Raw genomic sequence first — 23940 nt, 5'->3', positions numbered from 1 at the left:
AAAATATTTTCAGTACTACACTTAAAAAAATCAGATGTTTTTGAGCCAAAACTGTATAAAGGTTATTTGTTAACTCATTCATAGAAGTAAACTGTTTTTCATTCAAATGATGTTGCAAGCTTCTGAAAAGATGGTAAGTCTGAAGGAGCAAGTTCAGGAGAATAAAGGGAATGGGGAAGTTTCTCCCAGCTAAGCTCTTCAATTTTTCTGGAAGTGATCCTAGTGATGTGAGGATGTGGATTGTCATAGTGGAAAACAACTCTTTTCGGTTCACCAAAGCAGGTCTCTTTTTTTGTTTTTAGTGCAGTGTTCAGTCAATCCAGTTGTTGACAGTATACCTCAGCAGTGATTGCCTGGTTTGGTTGTAACAAATAAAAGTGTGTTACACCACCTTTATCCCACCAAACACTAAGCAAAACCTTCCTAGGGTGCAGGTTTGCCTTTGGCTGTGGTGTAGCTAGTTGGTGGTACTTAACATTTTGATAGAGTACCCATTACTCATCTCCAATCACTAGACAGTTCTAAAATGAAGCTTGAAGTTCACAAGAGTGAAGATATATGCAGATGTCTACTTGTTCTCTCAGATTACCAGCTGACAACTTGTATGGTATCCATTTTTCCAAATTTGAAACTCTACCAAGTTGTTGCAAATGTTGATGGATGATGGAAGGTGATGAATTGAGTTTCTGGGCCAATTCTTCAACAGTTACAGTACAATCCTCCCTAAGTGTTACTAGAAATAGGTCATTATCAAACTCAACAGGACACCTAGTGCAAGCTGCATTTGTCAAACTGCAGTCACCAGTTCTAAACATACTGAACCACCTTTGATACTTTCTCACATTCAGAATGTCATTCCCCATTTACCTCTTGAATGCTTCGCATAGCTTTGGTATTTTCCCTTTTCTGAACTTGTAAAATATTATATACCTTATGTGCTCCTCTGACACTTCAATGGTGATTGGGGCTTTTTGAATAAATAAAACTAGTAAAGAAATGAACTGGCTTACACTTAATGCTATCAAGTCATCCATATAACTAATATGACTTTGAGAATAACTTAATGTAGCCAAGAAATATGCATTTAAACTTGCCCTGTCCCAAAAAAAACTTGGCTGTCCGTGAATATAGAAAGTTGACCATTGCTTATATATTTCTTGAATTACTATGTGCACAAACTTTCAGTATAATAAACAGCTTACGTATGCCATTTTTAGGAGCTTTATGAGGTGTTTATGAAATTTGCAGTATTTCATTCTTTGTTTGAAACTTCTTCATATATATCAACAGTTTCACTTGTGTAATCTAAAGGATATAGAAGTTGTTCAAGTGATACTCTGTTACATTAATAATATTCATGAAATTATTTGCTTTTGTTGTAGGTATATAAGCACAGTATTTGTAAAGCAAAGCAATACTTATTTTATTGAAGAAGTGGAGAGCATTGTTGAGGTTACAGTGGAACCCCTCTAAGTGGCCACCCCTCAGATTCGGTCACACCTTGAAAGTAGTCATTCAATCACAGTCCCTTTTTTGTTTACATAATCCCTAATTATGTACAGTGGAACTCCTCTAATCAGGCCAGTTTGTCTCAGTCCCAAAGGTGGCTGCTTTAGAGGGGTTCCACTGTATATTTTGTTCTAGAAGTATTGATGTAAAGTATTGGCAGCACTCAAAAAATTGGTAGACTTAATTCATGATATTTACATTTGTTCCTTAGGTATATTCTGATGTTTGTTTGAGCTGCAACTTTACAAAAGAAACTATTTTACTTATGTTTGAGTAAAAAGGAGGTATTTATGAGAATGGTGGAAACAAGCACCAAAGTTAAATTATATATCATATACAGTTCAGTGTAAAAGAACAATTAAATCCATTTTTAAAAAAAAGTAGGAATTTAAATTTTTGTGGAATTTCACCTTTTCAAAAAATAACTTTTTCTTTGATATTTTTATGTGAAACCCAAAACCTTTTGTGCACATTATGTTTAACAGTATCAGTTGAAATGTGTAATAAACTTTCTTTATTAACTTGAAGATGACTTAAGAATGTCAAAACATTGGTTTGTACTTTATTTTAATTAAAGTACAGTTTTACTTTAAGTGGGTTTCTCATAATCATCAAGAATCAACTTAAGTTTTACCATTACTTATTATTTTGTATACAGCTATAAATAGGTTATTTCACTTTAATCAGTTGTTAAACTAACATCAGAATGAAATTTAATTTTTTTCTTCATTAGGACAAGCCCAGAGGACTAAGGAAAATGCTACAGAACAAAGGGACATAATCTTACAGCCTCAGGAGATCTTAGCGTAAGGAGAAAGTACTTTTTAGAGTTAAACATGCTTGAACATAAATGTTTTTCTGGTTTTTATTGTATCTGAACAAATTTATGTGTTGTAACTATATTACACTGTTTGCACCTTTTTTCTGTAGATTTCCTACTTCATTTTCTTGTATTGTAACTATATTACACTTTTCTAGGCTCTATGCTTCAGAAGCTCAGGTAGCAAGGGGAGAGATCATCAGCCTGTCAGATCTGTATTGTTCAGGAACTCAGCTTTTCTTAGCTGTGGACACTACTGTCCCTTTGCCTAGAGCTAACAAAAAGAGAGGGAAAGGAAAAAAAGGGCAAGAAAATGGAACAAACTATTTAAAGAATGTTAATAGTTCTGAAGATATTACTCTTAATTCTAATGTGAACTATCACAAAGTTATGTCAGTTACCTCAGATAGTTTAGGACCTGTAAGTATGATTCATATTACATCATTGTAAATACTTTTTGTATTTTAAGCCATTTTTATTTTATAAATAGTCATCCTAACTTTGAGTGCAGACCTCTCTATGTTCACAAAAAAAAGTCAAACTGGAATAATAAACAAGCAAAATCTACATGTTGAGTGTTGAATCCTGCTGTTTGTTGTTTGATTCAATCAAACATAATTTTAATGACATATAAGCTGGCAAATTGTGTGTATATTACTGTGTTGTCTTAACTGTCTGGATATGGATAGGTAAAATATGCATGTCACAACCTTTTTAAAGATTTACAAGATTATCAAACTACCTTATTATCAATGTAGGTTAATAAAATTAGTTAATAAATGAAATTTTAATATTATATAACTTTTAATATTTACAAGCATAATGCTAGTTCTTTTTTTTGAAAGTTTTTGAATTGATTGGTGTACAGATTCAAAGTTGCAATTACAGAGTCTAGCTCAACCAATTAAGGGATTATTATAACTTAGTTATAAAGTCAGTAAACTTATACTAGTTGTAGAACATTGTGCGTGTTCTGAGTTAAATATCTGAAATAAGTAAAACTTCTGTAAAATAATAACAACTTGAATAAAATTATGTTTTATCTACACATCGAGTTCAACTGAAAAAACACATTTATTAAATTTATTATTTTTATGCACATTTATTGTTATAGTAGTAACTAAAATGTAAGAATTAGAAACTTGTTAGATTACTTAAAAATATATAAGTGAAAGGAGAATGGGTATTGATGTGGAAACTTTGTTTATTACATAACTGAGTGCCTTAACTAAAGCTATATGTTTGCTGGGTGATTTCAATGCTGGATTTGTTGTCAGGTATAGAGAAACAGAAATTAACTGTTACAAGATGAAGTTGTGTGTTGAATTTAAATGTAAATTTTGTGTTACAAGAAAGTATAAAGCTGAAAATATGTGATATTCATTTAGGAAGTGTTCTAGAGGTTATGTGAAGGAAGTTTGAAAAATGTAGCAGGAACAAAAGAGATATTTGTAATCATAACATGAAAAACCAACTTTCATTTTGAGTAGTCAGAGTGTGAGAAGAGTGATTCTGTAAATTTACAAAGAAATCTTTACCAAAAATAATTAATTAAAAATCTAATTTATTGTTTAAAAAGATGTGTAATGTTTACTAAAAGCTTGCCAAATTTGGGAAGATACACTAATATTATTAAAAGTTATAGTACACATAGTTTCATGGTTATGTAGTGTTTGCAAGGCTGGTGAAAATCATAAAGTCTGTATAGAGACGAATAAATGGTGGTGATAGAATTGCATTGTAGTATTGTTCTTACTACTTTGGACACTGTGTACTGGTGTGTGTTAAGTTCTTACATGTTAATGTGGATTCATTCTTAACCTGTAGTTAACATATTGGTTCAAGTTTTTTTTATGTTCATAACTATCCTATTTAGATTTCAGCAAATAATTCTGTAATTTAGTTTCTTTAGTTCACACTCGATTAATTTTAGTACCTTTTTCTGTCACTCAAAATATTTCCATCTTAGAGCTGTGATCTGTTAATTTAATTTGACTATATCACTTGCTTTTTAACCATCTTATCTGCAATAAATTTGTTTGCTGAGAAGATAATGAAAAACCATGAATAATTACCACAGTGTATATTGTATACATTTGACCAATGTTTAGCCCAAACTTCACTTACAGGCACAAGATATTTTCAAGTGAGTGAGAAATGAGTGTAGTATGCCTATATTTTTTATATTACAATGTGTAAGAATGCATGGTAACTGCAATGAAGGTTTTCAGTTTTTACTCTTTTACAGTGTATAGTAAATCTCTCTCTCTCTCTCTCTCTATATATATATATATATCATACTCTTCAAAAAAAGAAACGCAAAAGGGATATTTTTGTTATTTTAAAGAGAAATATATGTAATAACATTACAAGCTCAGAGTATGTGATGTTACACGTGTTAAGGCACTGATTGTCAGACCAAAATGACAATAAAAGTTGTGCACTTTGAAAATGGAGGAAAACATCGGATTTTTCGCCAAAACACATGCGTGTCCAATAAATTTGTTTGAGAGATCTGCATGTTCTGCAAGTGCAACATGTGCAAAATCCCTATTAAAGTGACGAGTTCTCGGTTTCCATAGCTCAGTGTTAAGCCACGGACATGCAATACAGTTACGCCAAGACTGACTGAAGCACAACCCAACAACGCCATTGGTCGCTTGGAAGCAGGTGAATCTCGATCAGATGTTGCCAGAGCTGTGAATGTCCACCCAAGCACCATCACAAGGCTATGGAATCGTCACCAACAACATGGATCAACTCGTGACCATCCACGATCTGGCAGACCTCGTGTGACCACTCTCGCACAAGATCACAACATCTGGTTACGTCACCTTCAGGATAGGACCGCCACTGCGATGTCTACTGCCTCAACCATACCAGGGCTGCTTAGGATTTCCGATCAGACCGTACGTAACCGTCTACGAGATTCTTAGGCCCAACGTGCAACCCATCATAGTGAACGTCAACGACGTTTTTCAACGTGACAACGCCCGTCCTCACACAGCCCGACTCACCACTGTCTTCTTGAGACACCACAACATCAACGTTCTTCCTTGGCCCTCCTGATCACTAGATTTAAACCCCATTGAACATCTTTGGGACGAGTTGGACCGACATCTGCGACAGCGACAACCTCAACTGCAGACTCTACCTCAGCTTGCAGCAGCTTTGCAGGCTGAGTGGACAGCCATTCCACAGGATGTGATTCATCATCTCATCTCTTCCATGGGCAGGAGATGCCAAGCAGTTAGTGATGCTCACGGGGGACATACTCATTATTGACGTTGAGTGACGTTAAACTTCACCTGGTGAGCGTGGACTTCGCCTTTGCAGACTTTGGATGTTCAGCAGTGAATGTGCAAGGTTTCACACATGTCATACAGAACTACCCGGAATAAACTTGTTAACAATTTGTCTCATATTTTGCTTTTTGCATTTCTTTTTTTGAAGAGTATATTTTGCTGGCCAAAATCTTAAGGCCAAAGAACATAAAGAAAAAATATGCATTTTGTATTGTTAGACTCAACCACTTATTTGATTAGAGCTTTGAAAGATGAAAATAAGAAAGGGAAAATAAAATTTTTTTAACATTTAATAGGGAAAATGTGAACACTATGAAATTAGCTTAAATACTAGCTGTTCAAAAGCTTAAGACCATACCAAAATGAAGTCCTAAACAGGGTAGGAAATGCCCAGCAAGAGGTCTTAGTAGTGAGTTGCATGGCCGTCATTGCAAATAACTTAAAATATTCGCTTTGACATGGTCAATATAAGCATTTGCAGAAGGCTGGCTAGAATGTTATTCCAAGTGGTGAAGATGGCTTCATGAAGATCATGCACTGTTTGGGATTGATGTCCATTTCTATAGACCTTCCTTGCCATCCATCCCCAAACATTTTCAATGGGGTTCAGTTTGGGCGAACATGCTGGATGGTCCAAAAGAATCATGTTATTCGCCATGAAAAAGTCCTTTGTCCTGCAAGCATTATGGATTGCAGCATTTTCCTGCTGAAAGATCCAGTCATTTCCACACAAGCGAGGGCCTTCAGTCAATGAGGATGCTCTCTCCAACATGCCAATGTAGCCAGCTGTTGTTTGATGCCCCTGTATAACCTGAAACTCCATTGTTCCATGAAAGGAGAAAGCACCCCAGATCATGATGGAACCTTTTCCACTATGTCATGTAGAAAATAAGGATTATCGTGCCAGTAATGTTGGAAGCCATCTGGATCATCCAGGTTAAATTTTTTCTCATCAGAGAACAAAACCTTCATCCACTTTTCTACATCCCATGTTTGGCACTTCTCACCAAAGTTTAACTGAGCTGTTTCATGGTGTGGAAGGAGGCATGACCTTTGAAGAGTTTATGGTTTTTAAAACTTTTCTCTCGTAGATACCGTATTATTGTTTTTGAGCTGCATTCTGCATCCGTAAGGGCCTTAATCTGGTTCAACGATTGGCTGGTGTCTTGCCGGACAGCCCGTCGAATCCTCCTGCTCAACGCCAGCGACATTTTATTGGGCTAACTACTTGAAATTTTCGTTTGGTATCCCTCAGGGTCTTTTAAGAAATTTGCAACAGCAGTTTTACTATGCCCAATTTCACCAGCGATGCTTTAGCAGCTTGACAATTCTGTCACGTTCACACTCTGTCAACTTTTTAGCCTTTGCTATGTTTTCACCCAATCTAACATAGGAGATGTCAGTGGATGATGTTGACAACACTAATGTTTGGACATAAATGACTAAATTTCATTACACATTTACCGATTAACGCTTCGTTTCAGAATGGTCTTAAACTTTGAACCAGCTAGTATTTAGGCTAATTTCATAGTGTTTACATTTTCCCTATTAAATTCTAAAAATTTTTTTATTCTTATTTTCATCTTTTGAAGCCCTGCTCCAATAAGTACTTGAGTCTAACAATGCAAAATGCATATTTTTTCTTTATGTTCATTGGCCTTAAGATTTTGACCAGCAGTGTGTATATATATATATTTATATACACACATTTATATGAGTGTTGTTCCAATTTAGACACCTGCATGGTTGAAGGAAGAGCTGGCAGGTCCAGTCATACCAGGCATGACTGGTTTTTCAGTTGCTGAACAAAAACATAAAGGTAAAGATGGTTTAATGACATTCTTTACTGTGCCCCAAATGTGGTATGTTTCTCTATGGATATTAACAATATATTTTGCAGTATCCAACTAAAATCCTTGTGTTTGAAAACTCAAGATATTTAATAATTTAAAAAGTAGTTTCAACAGACAAGATGCATCACGCATATATTTATTTTCACTATTCTAACAAATTATAATGCAAAATCATTGCTGTTCACTCCTGATTAACTATATTTTTATGTGTCCCTATAGCATGTGTTCTTTATATCCTTGAATAAATTAATATCTAGTATTATACACTGCAGCATATACACAACTAAGGACTATATTCTTTATATCTTTGAACAAAGTAATATTCTGTCATACACAACATTTAGGTGTCATCAGAGTGAACCACAGAAACTACTTTGGTGTTACTAACTCTCACACAAATTCACAACAATGACAGAAATACAGAAATGTTATGAGAGTGAATTACAGTAACAACTTTGATGTCAGTAAAGGTCACACAAGTTCACAACAACAACTACACTTAGATGCCATCAGAGTGAACTTCTACAGCAACTTTGGCATCACTAAAGGTCACAAAAGTTCACAACAATGATAGAAACGCTGAAGTGACATAAGAGTGAACCACTGCAACATTGTTGAAGTCAGTAAAGGTCACATAAGTTCATAACAACAACACATATACTGAGAAGTCATCAGAGCAACCCATTGCAACAACTCTGTCACTAACATAACACAACAATAACAAGCACATTGAGATGTCATCAGAGTGAATAACATTAACCATTTGTGATTTCAGAAAATGTCATATGATTAATTCTTTACTTTTTTCTTCATGCGTTTTACTCACGATAAAGATTGGATTTCAGATTTTTTAATTATGAGTTTAAGGATGTTTCCTTAACTACTACATATCGAAGCTATTTTCAAGTTGCATATAAAATATATAACTTTCTCATACCAAGATTAACTCATCAGTCAGTCTTTCCATGCTAATTCCATGTTTTGGATACACTGAATTCAGTTTGCTATCTTCAGATTAAAGCTTCTTACTGTAATGTGTATCTCAGTATAAAACGCCTATGCCATCTATTGAATGGCACCACAAAAACAATTTAAAAAAAATTAATTTTTTGGGTATTCAAAATTAAGACAATAAGAAAAATAAATGTGGCATGTGCAACAACTATTTTATCTTAAAGTACTATGCATGCAACATGAACACAACTTTACATGAAGGTTTGATTATATCTATCTTTTTAAATGTACTACTATAAACTGGAGTTATTTTAAAATAAGTGTGGCATGTGCAACAACCATTTTAAATCAAAGCACTCTCCATACAAGATGAACACAACTTTTCATGAAGGTTTGATTATATCTTTTTAAATGTTCCACTAGAAACTGGAGTTATTTTAAAATAACTGTAGCATGTGCAACAACCATTGTAAATCAAAGCACTTTCCATACAACAGGAACACATTTTTACTTTAAGGCTTTATTATATCTTTATCATTTTAAATGTACTACTAGAAACTGGAGTTATTTTAAAATAACTGTGGAATGTGCAACAACCATTTTAACTTAAAATACTGTCTTTAGAACATTAACATAACTTTAAATGAATGTTTGATTATATCTATATATTTTTAAATGTACTATTAGAAAGTGGAAGTTGTTTTAAAATAACTGTGGCATGTGCAACAACTATTTTAACTTTAATTACCCTTCTTAAAACATGAACACAACTTTAAATGAAAGATTAATAATAGCTTTATCTTTTTAAATGTACTACTAGAAACTGGAGTTATTTTAAAATAACTGTAGCATGTGCAACAACCATTTTAACTGAAAGGACTCTCCATACAACATGAACACAACTTTATATGAATATTTGATTATATCTTTATCATTTTAAATGTACTAATAGAAACTGGATTTATTTTAAAATAATTGTGGCATGTGCAACAACCATTTTAAGTTAAAAGTACCCTCCTTACAACATGAACACACCTTTACATGAAGGTTTGATGATATCTTTATCCTTTTCAATGTACTTGTAGAACTGGATTTATTTTAAGATAACCGTGGCATGTGCAACAACCATTTTAACTTAAAGTACCCTCCTTACAACATGAACACAACTTTACATGAAGGTTTGATGATATCTTTATCCTTTTCAATGTACTTGTAGAACTGGATTTATTTTAAGATAACTGTGGCATGTGCAACAACCATTTTAACTTAAAGTACCCTCCTTACAACATGAACACAACTTTGAATGAAGGTTTGATTATATCTGTATCGTTTTAAATGTGCAACTAGAAACTGGATTTATCTTAAAATAACTGTGGCATGTGCAACAACCAATATAAATGAATGCACTCTCCGTACAACATGAATAGAACTTTACATGAAGGTTTGATTATATCTTTACCTTTTTAAATGTACCACTAGAAACTGGCATTATTTGAAAATATGTGTGGCATGTGCAAGAAACATTTTCACTTAAAGTAATCTCTATACAACATGAACACACTTTTATATGAAGGTATGATTAAATATTTATCTTTTTAAATGTACTACATGAAACTGAAGTTATTTTAAAATAACTGTGACATGTGCAACAACCATCTAAAATTAAAGCACTGTCCATACAACATGAACACCAGTTTACTTGAAGGTTGGATTATATCTTTGTCTTTTTAAATTTTAGTACTAGAAGATATAGTTTTTGTAAAATAACTGTAGCATGTGGAACATCCATTTTAACATAAAGTGCTCTCTATACAACATGAACAGAACTCCAAAAGAAGATATCATTACATAGTTATCATTTTAAATTTACTGCTAGAAGATGGAGGTATTCTAATATAACTGTGGCATGTGCAACAGCCATTTTAAATTAAAGCACTCTCTGTACAACATGAACACAACTTTACATGAATGTTTATTATATCTTTATCTTTTCAAATGTACTGCTAGAAACTGGAACTATTTTAAAATAACTGTGGCATGTGGAACAACCATTTTAAATTAAAGCACTTTCCATACAACATGAACACAACTTTATACGAAGGTTTGATCATATCTTTTAAAGTGTACTGCTAGAAACTGGAGTTATTTTAAAATACTGACTTTGTTACTTAATTTTATGATATTTTGTCTCTTTACCCAGTATCTTATTTGAAACCTGCAAGTGGCAGTATGTGTGTTGACTTACGCCACTAAAAACTGGGTTTTGATTATTGTGTTTGGCAGAGCACAGATAGCTCTTTGTGTTGCTTTGTGCTTACTAGTATCAACATTTTATTTGCTCCAATCTTTGTTATTTCATGAGAAATCTTTCCTACCATTTTTAGTTTTTCCTTCCTGTCCAGATATTGGGATATGAGCTGAACACTTTTTTCACAATTGAGTGAAGGATAAGTATGCTGCACTCCCCAAGAGCTTAAGATCAATGTGCCCTCACCTACAATAGAGCTGATTTTCCATTTTTGGAACAACAGTTGTTAGGTTCTTTGTTGTCTCATGTCAAACTCACTGAAGTCAATTTCTCTTGCCTTCATGTTACTACCCTTGTCTGATATTTCTTTTCCATACATCTGATGTCTGAAGATCTACTCAGAAATCTTGAGGGGTTTTTCTGCTTCATGTTACTATCTCTTGACCTTTTTCCTCATCCTTTACTTGTACCCCCTAATCCAATGAGACCTTCGTCATCTGTAGTATCAGTGACTAATTGGTGGTAGCTTTGGGTCTTGTGGGGGATTGATTGTTTGATTTTTTTACCTCGCTATCTTCCTCTTCTAGAAGAGCAATGGGTGGTAAAGGCTCTTTTAGAGGGACTCAATGTTACCTTTACAACCTCACATCCAATTTCTCCTCATCCCATTTATTTTTCCTTCTTTAAATTCCTCAACTTGCCAGCATCTGTCAGAAGTGGTTCAGGACTTACTGCTACAGCAAGCTATTGAAGAGTTTTACTCTCAGCTGTACTCGGTCCCCAGAAAGCCAGAGATTGTTATCTGGTTCTCGATTTATCTCAACTCAACTTCTTCATTATGCTACCCCAGTTCACAGCAGTGTCCTTCCTAACCCTGTGATGGATATTTTATGGGATTATGAATGGTCTAAATGGATCTCACTAATGCCTATTTCTGTATTCCGATAGCTCTTTGATCTCAGTTTTATTTTTGCCTTGTTGGTTTATCAGTTTTTGGCTCTCATTTTTAGATTTGCATTGGCTCTATGTGTGTTTTGCCATGTAGTTTGAGCCTTTGTTTGCCACATTTCTTACTCTGGGGTTGCACTTTCACCATTACATGGATGACTGACTACTGTTGGCTCATTCCCAGCAGGAATTTACGATACACAATCAACAGCTACTTTTTTTGTGGCCAGAGTGGGATGGTAGAACAAATTGGGGAACTTGGTCCTTCAACTTATCCATTATTTGGTTCATTTGGGGGGTTTCTTTGATACCCACTTGGTCAAGCTCTTCCTTCTCCTTTTCACTTCAAATCTATGGAACACCTCATCTGCCATAGCCTCTTACTTACTGTTCAAGGGGTTTTATTGCTTTTCTTGATGTGTGCTTTGATGACTGCTTTGGTTCTCTTAAGTTACACCCACATTACTTATTCTCCATGAGTAATAAAACCTAGCATGGTATACTCTTTTTGCCCATATTTCACTTCCTCCTTCCCTAGAAGTTAATCTATAATGGTGGTTGAACAAAGTCCATACATCATCTGGGATACGAATACCTCCCCCATACCCAGATATGAACTTTTTTTTTTAATGCTTCCCTTCAGGGTTGTGGGGGTCTCCTGGTTGTTGTTTTGCAAACAAACTTGTCTTGCACTTCAATACTTTTGAGCTTCTGGAGGTTCACTAGGCATTCTCTCACTTCCTATCTTTCTTCCATTACTGTCTGATGATGATCCACTTAGAGAACTCTACAGTGGTAACTCATATTAACCACCAAGGGGGCACTGGGTTCAGAGATATTTATCTTTGAGCCTTATACATTCTCAATTGGGGTCAGATACATCATATTCAGCTACCAGCTTGTCATGTTCCAGATGACTTTAATTATGTAGCAGATTGTTTTTTCACATCCAGATCGTATATTTCTATTGGTATTCAGCAACCTTTGCCTGCTTTGGGGCCCACTCCAATTAGATGGACCTCAATGCTAAATTCCTCCTCTTTTTGTCTCCAGTCCTGCATCCTTGGGCTGAGATGGTAGATGTATCAGTCAGGATTGGTCTCACAAATACCTTTATGTATACCTTCCTATCTGTTTATTATATTGAGTGATTTCTCTGGTACACCCCACTTCATGACAGGCCCTTCTGATACCCCCCATTGACTCACCCTTGATTTCCAAAGCTCTAATGCCTTTTTTTGTGGCCTCCTGTCCCTATTCCTATTTTTTTCTCACTTTTGTATCAACTTTCTCCCCCATCTAAATCTCCATGTGTTACATCTTCATGCCTGGCTTTTATCCAGTCCTTGGTGAGGTGGTCCAGGTTTAGGAGTTGTGTCTCCTTTCTGTTACCTACTTCCATTTGTTCATCATCCATGGCATTTTACTAACATCAGTGGAATGCCTTCCACTTTTGGTCAACTGCTAGGGGATTTTCAGTCACCAGGCCTTCTGTGGCTTAACTGACAGAATTTCTCATATGGCTTTTTACCCATGGATCTTCTGTCTTCTTAAGTTCTGGCTACAAAACTGCTCTTTCTCATGCTTTCTGTTTCTCCCTGTTATGCAAGTCTTTAATTTTATATATGTTTCTTATGGATTAAAAGGTCTCCACTTCTGCACTTCTGGACTGGTATATTAATGTAGTTCTTCATTCCTTGAGTGCCCCACCATTTTAACTCATTGCATCATGTTCCTTGTTTTAGCTATCCTTTAACTCCTGTTTCTTTTTGCTTTTGGCCTGTGGACACTGCTGTTTTAATTTATTTGTACTAAACATTTCCCATATCCTTTTCCATCCCACTATACCTTCTCCTTTATCTGGATCATTCCTTTTTGCCTAAGACATCAGCAGCTCCTTCTTTTATTCTATTTCTGTACCTTCTGTTTCCCATCTTTAAACTCATCTTGATCTAGATGGACTGCTTTATTCTGTTAGGACTTTAAGGTGTTATGTTACTTGCATAGCTCATTCAGAGGTGCACATAACCCTTTATTTATTCCTTGGAGGTCCTCCCCTCTTTGTGGCCTTACCACTTCCACTATCACGAACTGGGTTACAGTTTGATCCATTTAGCTTACTCCTTTCTATGTTCTTTGTTCCTTTCTTTGTTTAATGTATTTTCCTATCAAATTCATCATCTCACTGTTTCCCTAGCTTCCCGCTTTTGTCGGCTGGTTGAAGAAATTCTCCAGGCGGGCATGTGGACTACACCCTGTACTTTTGTCTCTTATTATATTCATCATGTTATGCTTTTGTGTGCGTAAAAGTTTTATCTTCTTCCATTAGTCATGATGCAGAGTAAAGTGCAACTATAACTGGTTTATTAGCTTTATTTTTTTCTATTTTAAGGTGTCCTTTTCTTTGTAGTACTTCCTCTCAGTGGGCACTGAAATATTTATTATTATTATTATGGATCCTCCAAATAAAAATTTAAATACAAGAGTGAGAAAACAGTACATAGGTAAACGACCATGTATTGAAGATTCTGAACAGCTGTCTTCAACATCTGTAACACCTGTACCTCATTTTTTTATACTACATTCTCTTTCAGAGAAACCTTTAGGGCAAATGGCTCCATTTTTCATTCAGAAAAGACTAGATGGACTTGCTTGTTCTCCATAGTCAGTAAAGAAACTTCGCTCTGGTGACATATTGGTGGAAACATCCACATCTCAACACAGTCAACTCCTCTCACATTCAAAGGCAATTGGGAATATGCTACTTTGAATTTGTCATGAGGAGTTATTGTTGTTTTAATAATTTTACTTTAATTTTAACTTTTTTACCAGATAGCCTAGTTGCTCTTCACCATAAAACACCAAACCAACCAAACAATTAATTATTGGAAGTGAGTATTATTCTAGAATAGTAGAGGGAACAAGCTGTGCCAGTATATAATTGGTGTAGAGTAGTCACATGATTAACATATGTTCTGAAATGGTACAAAACTGATGATGTATACACATTGATACACTATAGTGAAATTTGTTTTAGCAATGCTCATAGGACAGAACAGGATAATGATAGCTTTGGGAAAATAATTAGAAATATATTTTCAGAGTATTGTTTGTTTGTTTTTTGGAATTTCGCACAAAGCTACTCGAGGGCTATCTGTGCTAGCCTTCCCTAATTTAGCAGTGTAAGACTAGAGGGAAGGCAGCTAGTCATCACTACCCACCGCCAACTCTTGGGCTACTCTTTTTACCAACGAATAGTGGATTGACCATCACTTTATAACGCTCCCATGGCTGGGAGGGCGAGCATGTTTGGTGCGACTCGGGCGCAAACCCGCGACCCTCAGATTACGAAGCGCATGCCTTAACGCGCTAGGCCATGCCAGGCCCCATTTTCAGAGTAAGAAAGTAATAACTTTTGTAAAAGATGTTGCTATTACCATAGTAATTTAAATCCTCATTGAGGATTTACTATACTCACATGAGGGTTTACATGCACTTTTAAATTTAAACTATTTCATTTGCTGAATAGAATTCAGTGGGAACAGAAAAAAGCCATTTCCTTTGATTCAGCCAGTTGATGTTAATGCTCATAGAAATAGCACAGGTGCAGCTGCCGAAAGTAATGATACAAGGTAAGAAATTAAGTTTTATTTTTAAAATATTATGCTATGTGAGTTAAAATAACCTATTTTTTTATAAATTTATCCTAGGCATTATAGAACAAAGTACCAAAAATCTGATTACCAATTTATAAGTCAATGGTAGAAACTATATTAAGTATAAATTAAACATTGAAAAAGGATAATACTTTTTTTTTTCATGGGCACTTGTGTAATGCCATAGATAAGTAAATAAGAAACAATTGAAACAATAGTATTTTTTGAATTACACAAAGTAAATACACTCTTCATGCTATAACACTCATCAAGATGCCATCTTCAGGAGTGTAGATCACAGGAACATAACAGTCATGTGATCTCTTAATTTTATAGCCCTTCATCGCTCTTTTGCCCTGTTATATAATCCATCCTTGTAAAACACATTATTTTTATTGCATTTAATTATTTCTAATGATTCGTGAATATTTCTGGTCATTTTTAGGTTGACCTGATAACATACTCTGTTTCAAATGAAATGTTGGGATAATTGTGAAACACCTATTTTTTAATTTTTAACATTTGGCTTATTCCCATTAACTCTGTCGTTTAGGTTCTTTTTCGCCTGCCCTATTTCCACATTCAGAAATTAATTTGTAAATATGTTTTATCCCTTATTTGTATCCACTTTTTCTTAAATTTATTTAAAAACTGATTTATCTTACTTGCAGGCATACATGTAGGATTAAAATTTTTTTATGTTAGAAACTTTGCAAGATAAACAAGTTACATAAGGTGAAAATAACTTTCTGATACTTTAGTCAAATAATTATTACAAATGTTTGTTATCTAAATTTTTTAACTGCTCCATCAATGATATCTCTGTTAAAAATCTTTATCAACTGCTATATGTTTCAGCAATAGCATTTTAGTATCTGATGTTTTTTATTGATTTATATACATAAACATACAAAGCTAATACTTTTGAAGCTCTTCTAGGTTTTAAAGGAGGTTAAGGATTAGATATGTCAAGTAATTTTTTGTAATTTCTTGAATAGTACATAAATTCTGGATGATAGAAGTTGGCTAATGGTAATTGTCTGGTGAAAGCAGAGAATGAAAGTTGTAATTATAGACCTATTGGTTTAATCTTTGGTGAGAAAAGAAGCTTTACAGAAGTCACTCAACAAAATTTGAAATTTAGTTGGATGGTCAGTGTTGTTTCCTTAAGAGAAAATCCTGCCTTAATAATCTTTTGACATATTTAAAGAAGTATTTGGCTCTGTATTGGTGTATCTACATTTTCAGAAATCATTTGACATTACTTCTGTGAGTTGTCTCATTGTATAGAAGCCAGAGGGTGCTTATAAATGGAATTCACTCATCCTGAATTAATATTCCAAGTGGAGTACATTAGGGCTCTTTGTTAGAAACTTTGCTGTTTTGGATTTATATCATTTACATAGACAAAGAAATGGTCAGTAAATTTGCAGTTGATATTAGGGTCATAGATATTGCTGACTGTGGCAGGATGCTGCTACTTTACAAACATTTAGGTAACTTAGTGAGTTAAAGAAGAAATGTAAGATTTCTTCTCATATTAATAAATGGAAGGTATTCATGTGGTTTATTAGAACTTAAGTTATAATTTTGATGGTATTAACCTTAATACTGTTTTTTGAAGAAAAGAATATTGGTGTTCTGGTTGATTGGTGTCTTAAGCCTTTTAAGCAGTGTACTGTAGCTATTTGCAGGACAAATAGGATTTTAGTATGTATCTATAGACTTATTTATTACAAGTAAAAGAGGTCATAATTTTACTGTATATATCATTTGCTGGACCATATTTTACCCATCTGTGTTTGATGTTGGATCCCTTACTTTAACAGTAACATTTAATTACTTGAAAGGGTTCAGAGGATAGCTACAAGGATAATATGCGGAAAAAAAAAGAAAAGAGGTTGTCATACAAGAATAAACTAAGATCTATAAAATCATTATCTCTTGAAAAATGAAGAGTTAGAGGGGAACTGATTGATGTACTTAAGATTGTTTAGGGAATTGATAGTGTTCATGTATCATATTTTTTCATACTTAATGGTGAGAGTGGTAAGACGTGTATATCTTAATAGGGTAGAAGTCATCTTTACCTAATTTTTATTTTCTAAGAGGATAGTGAGCTTTTGAAATGGGATGTCTTCAGATGTGACAGTAGTAGTGTATTTTTGGGAGGGTTTTATAAATATTTGAATGATAATGGCTAGCTTTGTTTAGTCTACTGGAACAGATGGACTGGCAGGCCCCTTGTTGTCCTGAAATGTTATAACACTTGAATCATGTTAAACATATTACTTAGAGTTTTCTTAACTTCCAATGTTGTGTTTCTTGAATAGTTCATCAACATTTTATGTAATTCTTGATCTGTTGTTTTATTCATTAGTAAACAGATGTTATATTGTTTAAGTATACTGAGTTTTATTAAAACACAGCAATTATAAAAATTAATCTATTTCATATTAAAACAGATGAACTAAGTGTGAAAAAATATTTAATTCTGTAAAAAGAAGCAAAAAGTCCTTAATGATATATAAACATAAAACTACATTTTTGGGAAGATGTTAAGAAGAAATAATTTATATCATGAAGTAAAGAGAGTGCCTAAGAATAGGTATTTATTTTTTTATTGAGTCTTTCATAGAGGTACATTTATATCTTCATTCTTTTCCAATCTGTTTTTTATACACTTAGATAATTTTAGGTACCTAACATGCAGTTATATGGGAAATTTATGTTGTTGTTTTTTTTATCATATTACAGTAGTAAGTTATCACAGAGTCGAACAAAGTCTGGCAGACATTCACGTGAAGTGATCTTAAGATATGAAATACAGAGACTAGCTCTTGAGAAAAAACAGACTGAAAAAAAAGTGCAAGAACTAGAAAATTCTCTCTCCTATCAAATGATACACAAGGCTGATTTTCCTACACAGGTAAAATTTATGTCTAACATACCATTACTGTTGTTTAACTAATCAGTGATGTCGAGAAACCCACTTGTTGAGAAATTTATATGAAAAAACAGCTCGTTTGGGTTGAGAAAATATTTTTTACATAGAAGAGCGAACCTGACGATGACCGAAGAAGGTCGAAACGTTGTTCGCTCTTCTATGTAAAAATATTTTCTCAACCCAAACGAGCTATTGTTTAACTAGTTTCCTAGTGAAGTTAAATCTATGTTAGTTGATGACATGTTGTATTATTTTATAAAACAAATTTATAACATCAGGTTGGTTTCATTAAGGAAATATTTTTCTTGTATAGTAAGATTACAAATTGATATGACCACTAATTGTTTTGTAATGTGAAGTGGGTTGGTTTCATTAAGGAAATGGTTATCTGTGATAGTAAGATTACAAATTGATATGACCACTAATTTTTGTGTAATGTGAAGTGGGTTGGCTTCATTAAGGATATGTATATCTTGTATAGTAAGAAAACAAATTGATGTGACCACTAATTGTTGTATAATGTGAAGTGGGTTGGTTTCATTAAGGAAATGGTTATCTTGTGTAGTAAGATTATAAATTGATATGACCACTAATGTGAAGGGGTTGTTTCATTAAGGAAATGTTTACCTGTGAAGTAAGATTACAAATTGATATGACCACTAATTGTTGCGTAATGTGAAGTGAATTGGTTTCATTAAGGAAATATTTATCTGTTGTTGTAAGATTACAAATTGATGTGACCACTAATTGTTGTATAATGTGAAGTGGGTTGATTTCATTAAGGAAATGGTTATCTTGTGTAGTAAGATTACAAATTGATATGACCACTAATTGTTTTGTAATGTGAAGTGGGTTGGTTTCATTAAGGAAATGGTTATCTGTGATAGTAAGATTACAAATTGATATGACCACTAATTTTTGTGTAATGTGAAGTGGGTTGGCTTCATTAAGGATATGTATATCTTGTATAGTAAGAAAACAAATTGATGTGACCACTAATTGTTGTATAATGTGAAGTGGGTTGGTTTCATTAAGGAAATGGTTATCTTGTGTAGTAAGATTATAAATTGATATGACCACTAATGTGAAGGGGTTGTTTCATTAAGGAAATGTTTACCTGTGAAGTAAGATTACAAATTGATATGACCACTAATTGTTGTGTAATGTGAAGTGAATTGGTTTCATTAAGGAAATATTTATCTGTTGTTGTAAGATTACAAATTGATGTGACCACTAATTGTTGTATAATGTGAAGTGGGTTGATTTCATTAAGGAAATACTCATTTGTTGTAGTAAATTTACAAATTGATTATTTGACTAATAAATATTTTTACTATAATCATAACCACTGAATGTAGTCACACTACTGGATTTTTATATTTTATTCCATTTGTGCAACAAGTATTGAATGTAGAAGCATTGTTATTCGATGTTAAAATCATGTCTGTTTACACAACAGCCACTGAATGTAGCCACATTATAATGAAATGTGTGTACCCTGTTTTTAAAGTATATAATTTCACCAGGAGCAACTTACATCAACAACTGTGTTATCAGAGATGTAAACATTATATTGAATATACTTAACACACATCTAATGTAGCACAGCATTATTAAATGTATAGGCTTTGTATAGAATCGTACTTAGCAAACATTTAATGTAGCACAGCATTATTAAATGCATAGGCTTTGTATAGAATGTAAATTCATCCACACTATTGTCAGTTGTGGTATACATAAGAAAGATCTTAAAAATGTATTCTGATAGGATGCTTGCTTTTATTTCTTTTCATCAATGATAAAGCTAAAAGTATCAGGTATTATTCTTGTGTTGTAGTAATTATACTTGTCATAATAGATTTTGGCCAAAGTGACAGAAAGAGCAGTATACTGAAAATTTAAATTTAACAAAAATGTAATATTCCCTAAAGCTTAATAAATTATAGCCTGTACTTCAAAGTAAAGGAATTAAATAAGTAAGTTATCTTTAAAGTTTTATTCAATTTTGTTTTGCATAGAATTAAATTATCAACAAATCAACAAGAGAACTTTGTTCCAGATAGTATATGAATGAATTGTTTTATAATGTAAGTATCTGCATATGTAATTGTCTAGAAGTTTATTTAACTTTTTGTAAATGTTTTATTGAAGTTGTATATTAAAATTTTGACATTGTTGTACAGTTGTAGTCAGATGTTACACATTTTGTTTTATTATTGGATAGTATATATATTTACATCCAAAATTGTATAACATGTTTTTTACTTTGTTTATGCTATAGGTACAAGAAGAATTACTGGAAAGTGATGTAAGTAGAATCCGAAAGGAGTTAGAACACCAGAAGGTGGTTTTCAAGGACTATCAAGATCATATAAATAAGCTTGAGGTAAGGTTAAATTACACTAGAAATGAATGTAGTTGAACTTCTTACTTATTTAGTTTCAATTCCAAAAGAGACAATGATGGATGTTACAGCACTTATTACCATTTTTCTTAAGAAATTATGTTTTTTGGCAGTGGAGAAAACTTTAAATAAAGGTCCAAAAAATTTGTGTTTGTTATAAGTTACTGTAAATTTTTTTAAAACTTAATGAAACTTTTAATAACCTTTTTAATTATTTTATTTATGACATTTACTGATTAACAACTAATGTTCTGTTATCTGAAACAGATTATATATCTGTAGTGGTTTGTCACTTTACAGTACATCTTGTTCACTCTTATGGTAATTGTGGGCTATCCTATGATATGTTCTAATGCAAACTGGATTTTTGTTTCCAAGATATTTTTTTACAATATTTGTCTGTAAATGCTTTTCACATTCATGATACATTTGTGACGTACTCCTATGTAAAGAAATTAAATAGAAGAAAGTAATTAATTCCACCACTGACATAATAATCACAAAAATCTACTAATCTTTGTTCATCTTAAGTTTAACACATTAAATGTGTTAGAAGTAAGGACTATTTTGACTTAAGTGACTTTTCCTGTTCTTACTGTGTTAAACTTAAAATAAATATTCCTCTTTTTTATTTTTTATATAGGTTGAGTTTAATTTTACTGTAACTTAAATATCACAAAGTAAGACAGTGTAAGGGTCAAGTTTGTATTTTTGATATAATTGTTGTAACATATTTTCACCATATGATAAGTTTTTTATTACTAAGACTATACTTTAGTATACAGATAATCACTCCTTGTAATATCTTAGATTGTGTCAACATATCTTTTCACTTTTTATAATCTTGATAACTTTGATAGAAGTAGAACAGAGTAATTTGATAATTTTATCTTACTATTTCTAAAGGAGCAGCTGAAGATTTTTGAACATCAACAGAAATCCCTTGTAAAGAAACTTTTGTCAATCCCAGAAGTCAAGTCTAGTAACATATGTTGTATACAGTAGTGTTTGTTCATGAGTTGTGCTTAGATTAATGCTATTTCTGACTATCAACATAACTCCCATGTAAATAAGAGATGATTAATCCAAACTATGAAATGTAGTAAAGTAAGATGTATACAATAGTGTTTGTTTGTGGGTCATGGAGACAGTATTGTTCATTGAACAGTACATAACTTTCAGACTTTAGTATTTTATATAAAGTTTAGTATGTGTTATAGTGATCAGTGTAATTTAATAATCAAAATGTTTACAGCCAGACCAAGTACTCAGTTAATTATATAGATTATTATTATTAACATAAACTTTCTGAGTACTGTTACCATGAGGCTTGTCTGAAAAAGAATTTGCAGGATGTGATTTTAGCCTCACATTCTATTAGTTTGTAAATCAATTCTGTGATTTAAACCCTTTATATGACTAAGGGTTAATCACACTTTTCTTAAGGTGAATATAGAAGTTGATTAAATTTACAAGGTACTTCAGTGAGAAACTTGATACAGCCGTTGGTGAATATTGATCTATTTACCTTAAAAAGGGAGACTTGTGTTTACCTAGTCAATAAATCTTAAAATATATTATTTCACCATAACAACTCCTAAAGTATCCAGTTAAAACCATTTTAATAATGAGTGTATAAGTAAGTGTTGTTTGAAAGATAACAGAATTATTGTCATCAACTTTGTTTTTCACATATTGTAAAGAAAATAATGCAGTGTGAAGCTTTTGTATGAAAGTAACTTTGTTTTATTTACATGTAGAACCAGAACACTGCAGTTTTTGTGTAAAAGTGACTAATTTGTTTTCTTCACATAATATAAGTAGTGTAATACAGTTTTTGTGTAAAAGTAACTAATTTGTTTTATTCACATAATATATGTAGAATAATGCTGTTTTTGTGTATAATTACTTTTTTTATTTACATAGTATAAGTATTATTTGTTAATGGTATTTGCCCAGTATCTTTTGTGTCAATTTTCAACTAGTAAGATTACTTATACCACACTTTTATATTATTTACAGTTATCCACACAAATTTTTTTAATGCTGATATGATATTTATAGTATATAGATTTTCATAAAAATTATTACTGGACTTTTAATATTTTCTGTTACATTAAATAAAATATGCTTGATATTATATATGTAAAAAAAAATGGCTTATATGGGAATAGGAAGCACTATGTAAAGGAGCAAGCAAGGTTTCGACCTTCTTTGGTCATCGTCAGGTTCATAGTGCTTTCTCTACCCATACCAGCCATTTTTTTACATATAGAATTTTCTCTACAAGTTGGTTTTCTCGTCATCACGGATTATACTTGATATTGCTCAACACAAATCACAACTAGTAGTCTTAATATTCACTTTTAACATATTAGTTGTAAAAGAATGTGGTGCCTTAAATAAAAACAAGTATTATCAAATTTTACCATGGGCATTAAGTATTGGAAGAAAACAGTTTATTCTCATTGTATTAACATTATTTTGTTACTGGACTATAATTTTCATGATGCCTTAAAATGTTACTGTTAATTTTAATTACCATTTGTATTTAGGAAACAAGCTTTGAAGAACTTTCACGTCTTAAAAGACATAAATCTCATGGAATATGAAATAAAACTGTGTAAAATCAGACCTGTATTCTAATGATTCTTAATTTATCAATGGCCAGGATTCCCATTTTACAAATTAGGATGTTTCTCAACTCTCAGTCAGTTCATAATTGTTTGTTGACCTATAGACAAGAAACTTGCCAATTCATGTCATTTCTTGTTGGGTTTTTTTTCTAACTTGGTTATTAACAGATATTTTTTATTTGATGTTTGACACCATTCTAGTCAAATAAAACCTGGATATTCTTACTGGAACTGTCAGTGGAAGCTTTGAAATGGCACTTCGAAAGTTTTGTGCTTAGCTACAAACACATTCATATTCCAAAACATCCTTACCACTTACTGACATGTAGCTATTCCTTGATCTTCACTTTCCTTATCTAAGTATTGATCTCACATGCTCCAGGTCTTGTATATCACACTTAAATGATCGTTAATTTAAATGACTCGTATTTGTAAGAATTTGAAGCTCCCCTTGAGTCTACTTTTTTTTGGATGGTAGAAAGGTTGAAAAGCGATTACTTAGTTCTTTTCTTTGACTTGATATTAGTGGTTCAGACTGGTATACTTACTGCTTTATTATGTAACTTGTACTCTCATTTGTCTGTTTGTATACTTTGGCTTACCATTGCCAGATGGTTGTTTATTTAAATTCCACAGACCAGATCTGATTTTAGATATGTG

At 32.8% G+C, this 23940-nt stretch overlaps 1 protein-coding gene across 4 annotated transcripts in view; it reads left to right on the top strand.

The window, feature by feature from the left end:
- The window catches only part of LOC143257585 (serine/threonine-protein kinase Nek8-like), an 88714-nt gene extending 65436 nt beyond the window's left edge, over positions 1-23278 (top strand). For all 4 annotated transcript variants that reach the window (XM_076516494.1, XM_076516493.1, XM_076516496.1 and 1 more), the window contains 7 exons: positions 2243-2315; positions 2488-2749; positions 7369-7453; positions 15167-15269; positions 18051-18222; positions 20522-20626; positions 21551-23278. In XM_076516494.1, coding sequence (XP_076372609.1) covers positions 2243-2315; positions 2488-2749; positions 7369-7453; positions 15167-15269; positions 18051-18222; positions 20522-20626; positions 21551-21649 — 899 coding nt within the window. In that variant the 3' untranslated portion in view covers positions 21650-23278. The remainder of the gene's footprint in view (positions 1-2242; positions 2316-2487; positions 2750-7368; positions 7454-15166; positions 15270-18050; positions 18223-20521; positions 20627-21550) is intronic.
- The last annotated feature ends 662 nt before the right edge of the window (positions 23279-23940 follow it).

Source organism: Tachypleus tridentatus, chromosome 7 (assembly GCF_004210375.1).
Source record: "Tachypleus tridentatus isolate NWPU-2018 chromosome 7, ASM421037v1, whole genome shotgun sequence".
Lineage (NCBI taxonomy): Eukaryota > Metazoa > Arthropoda > Merostomata > Xiphosura > Limulidae > Tachypleus > Tachypleus tridentatus.
The sequence above is the reverse complement of the archived record's forward strand: the minus strand, read 5'-3'. Positions and strand labels throughout refer to the sequence as shown.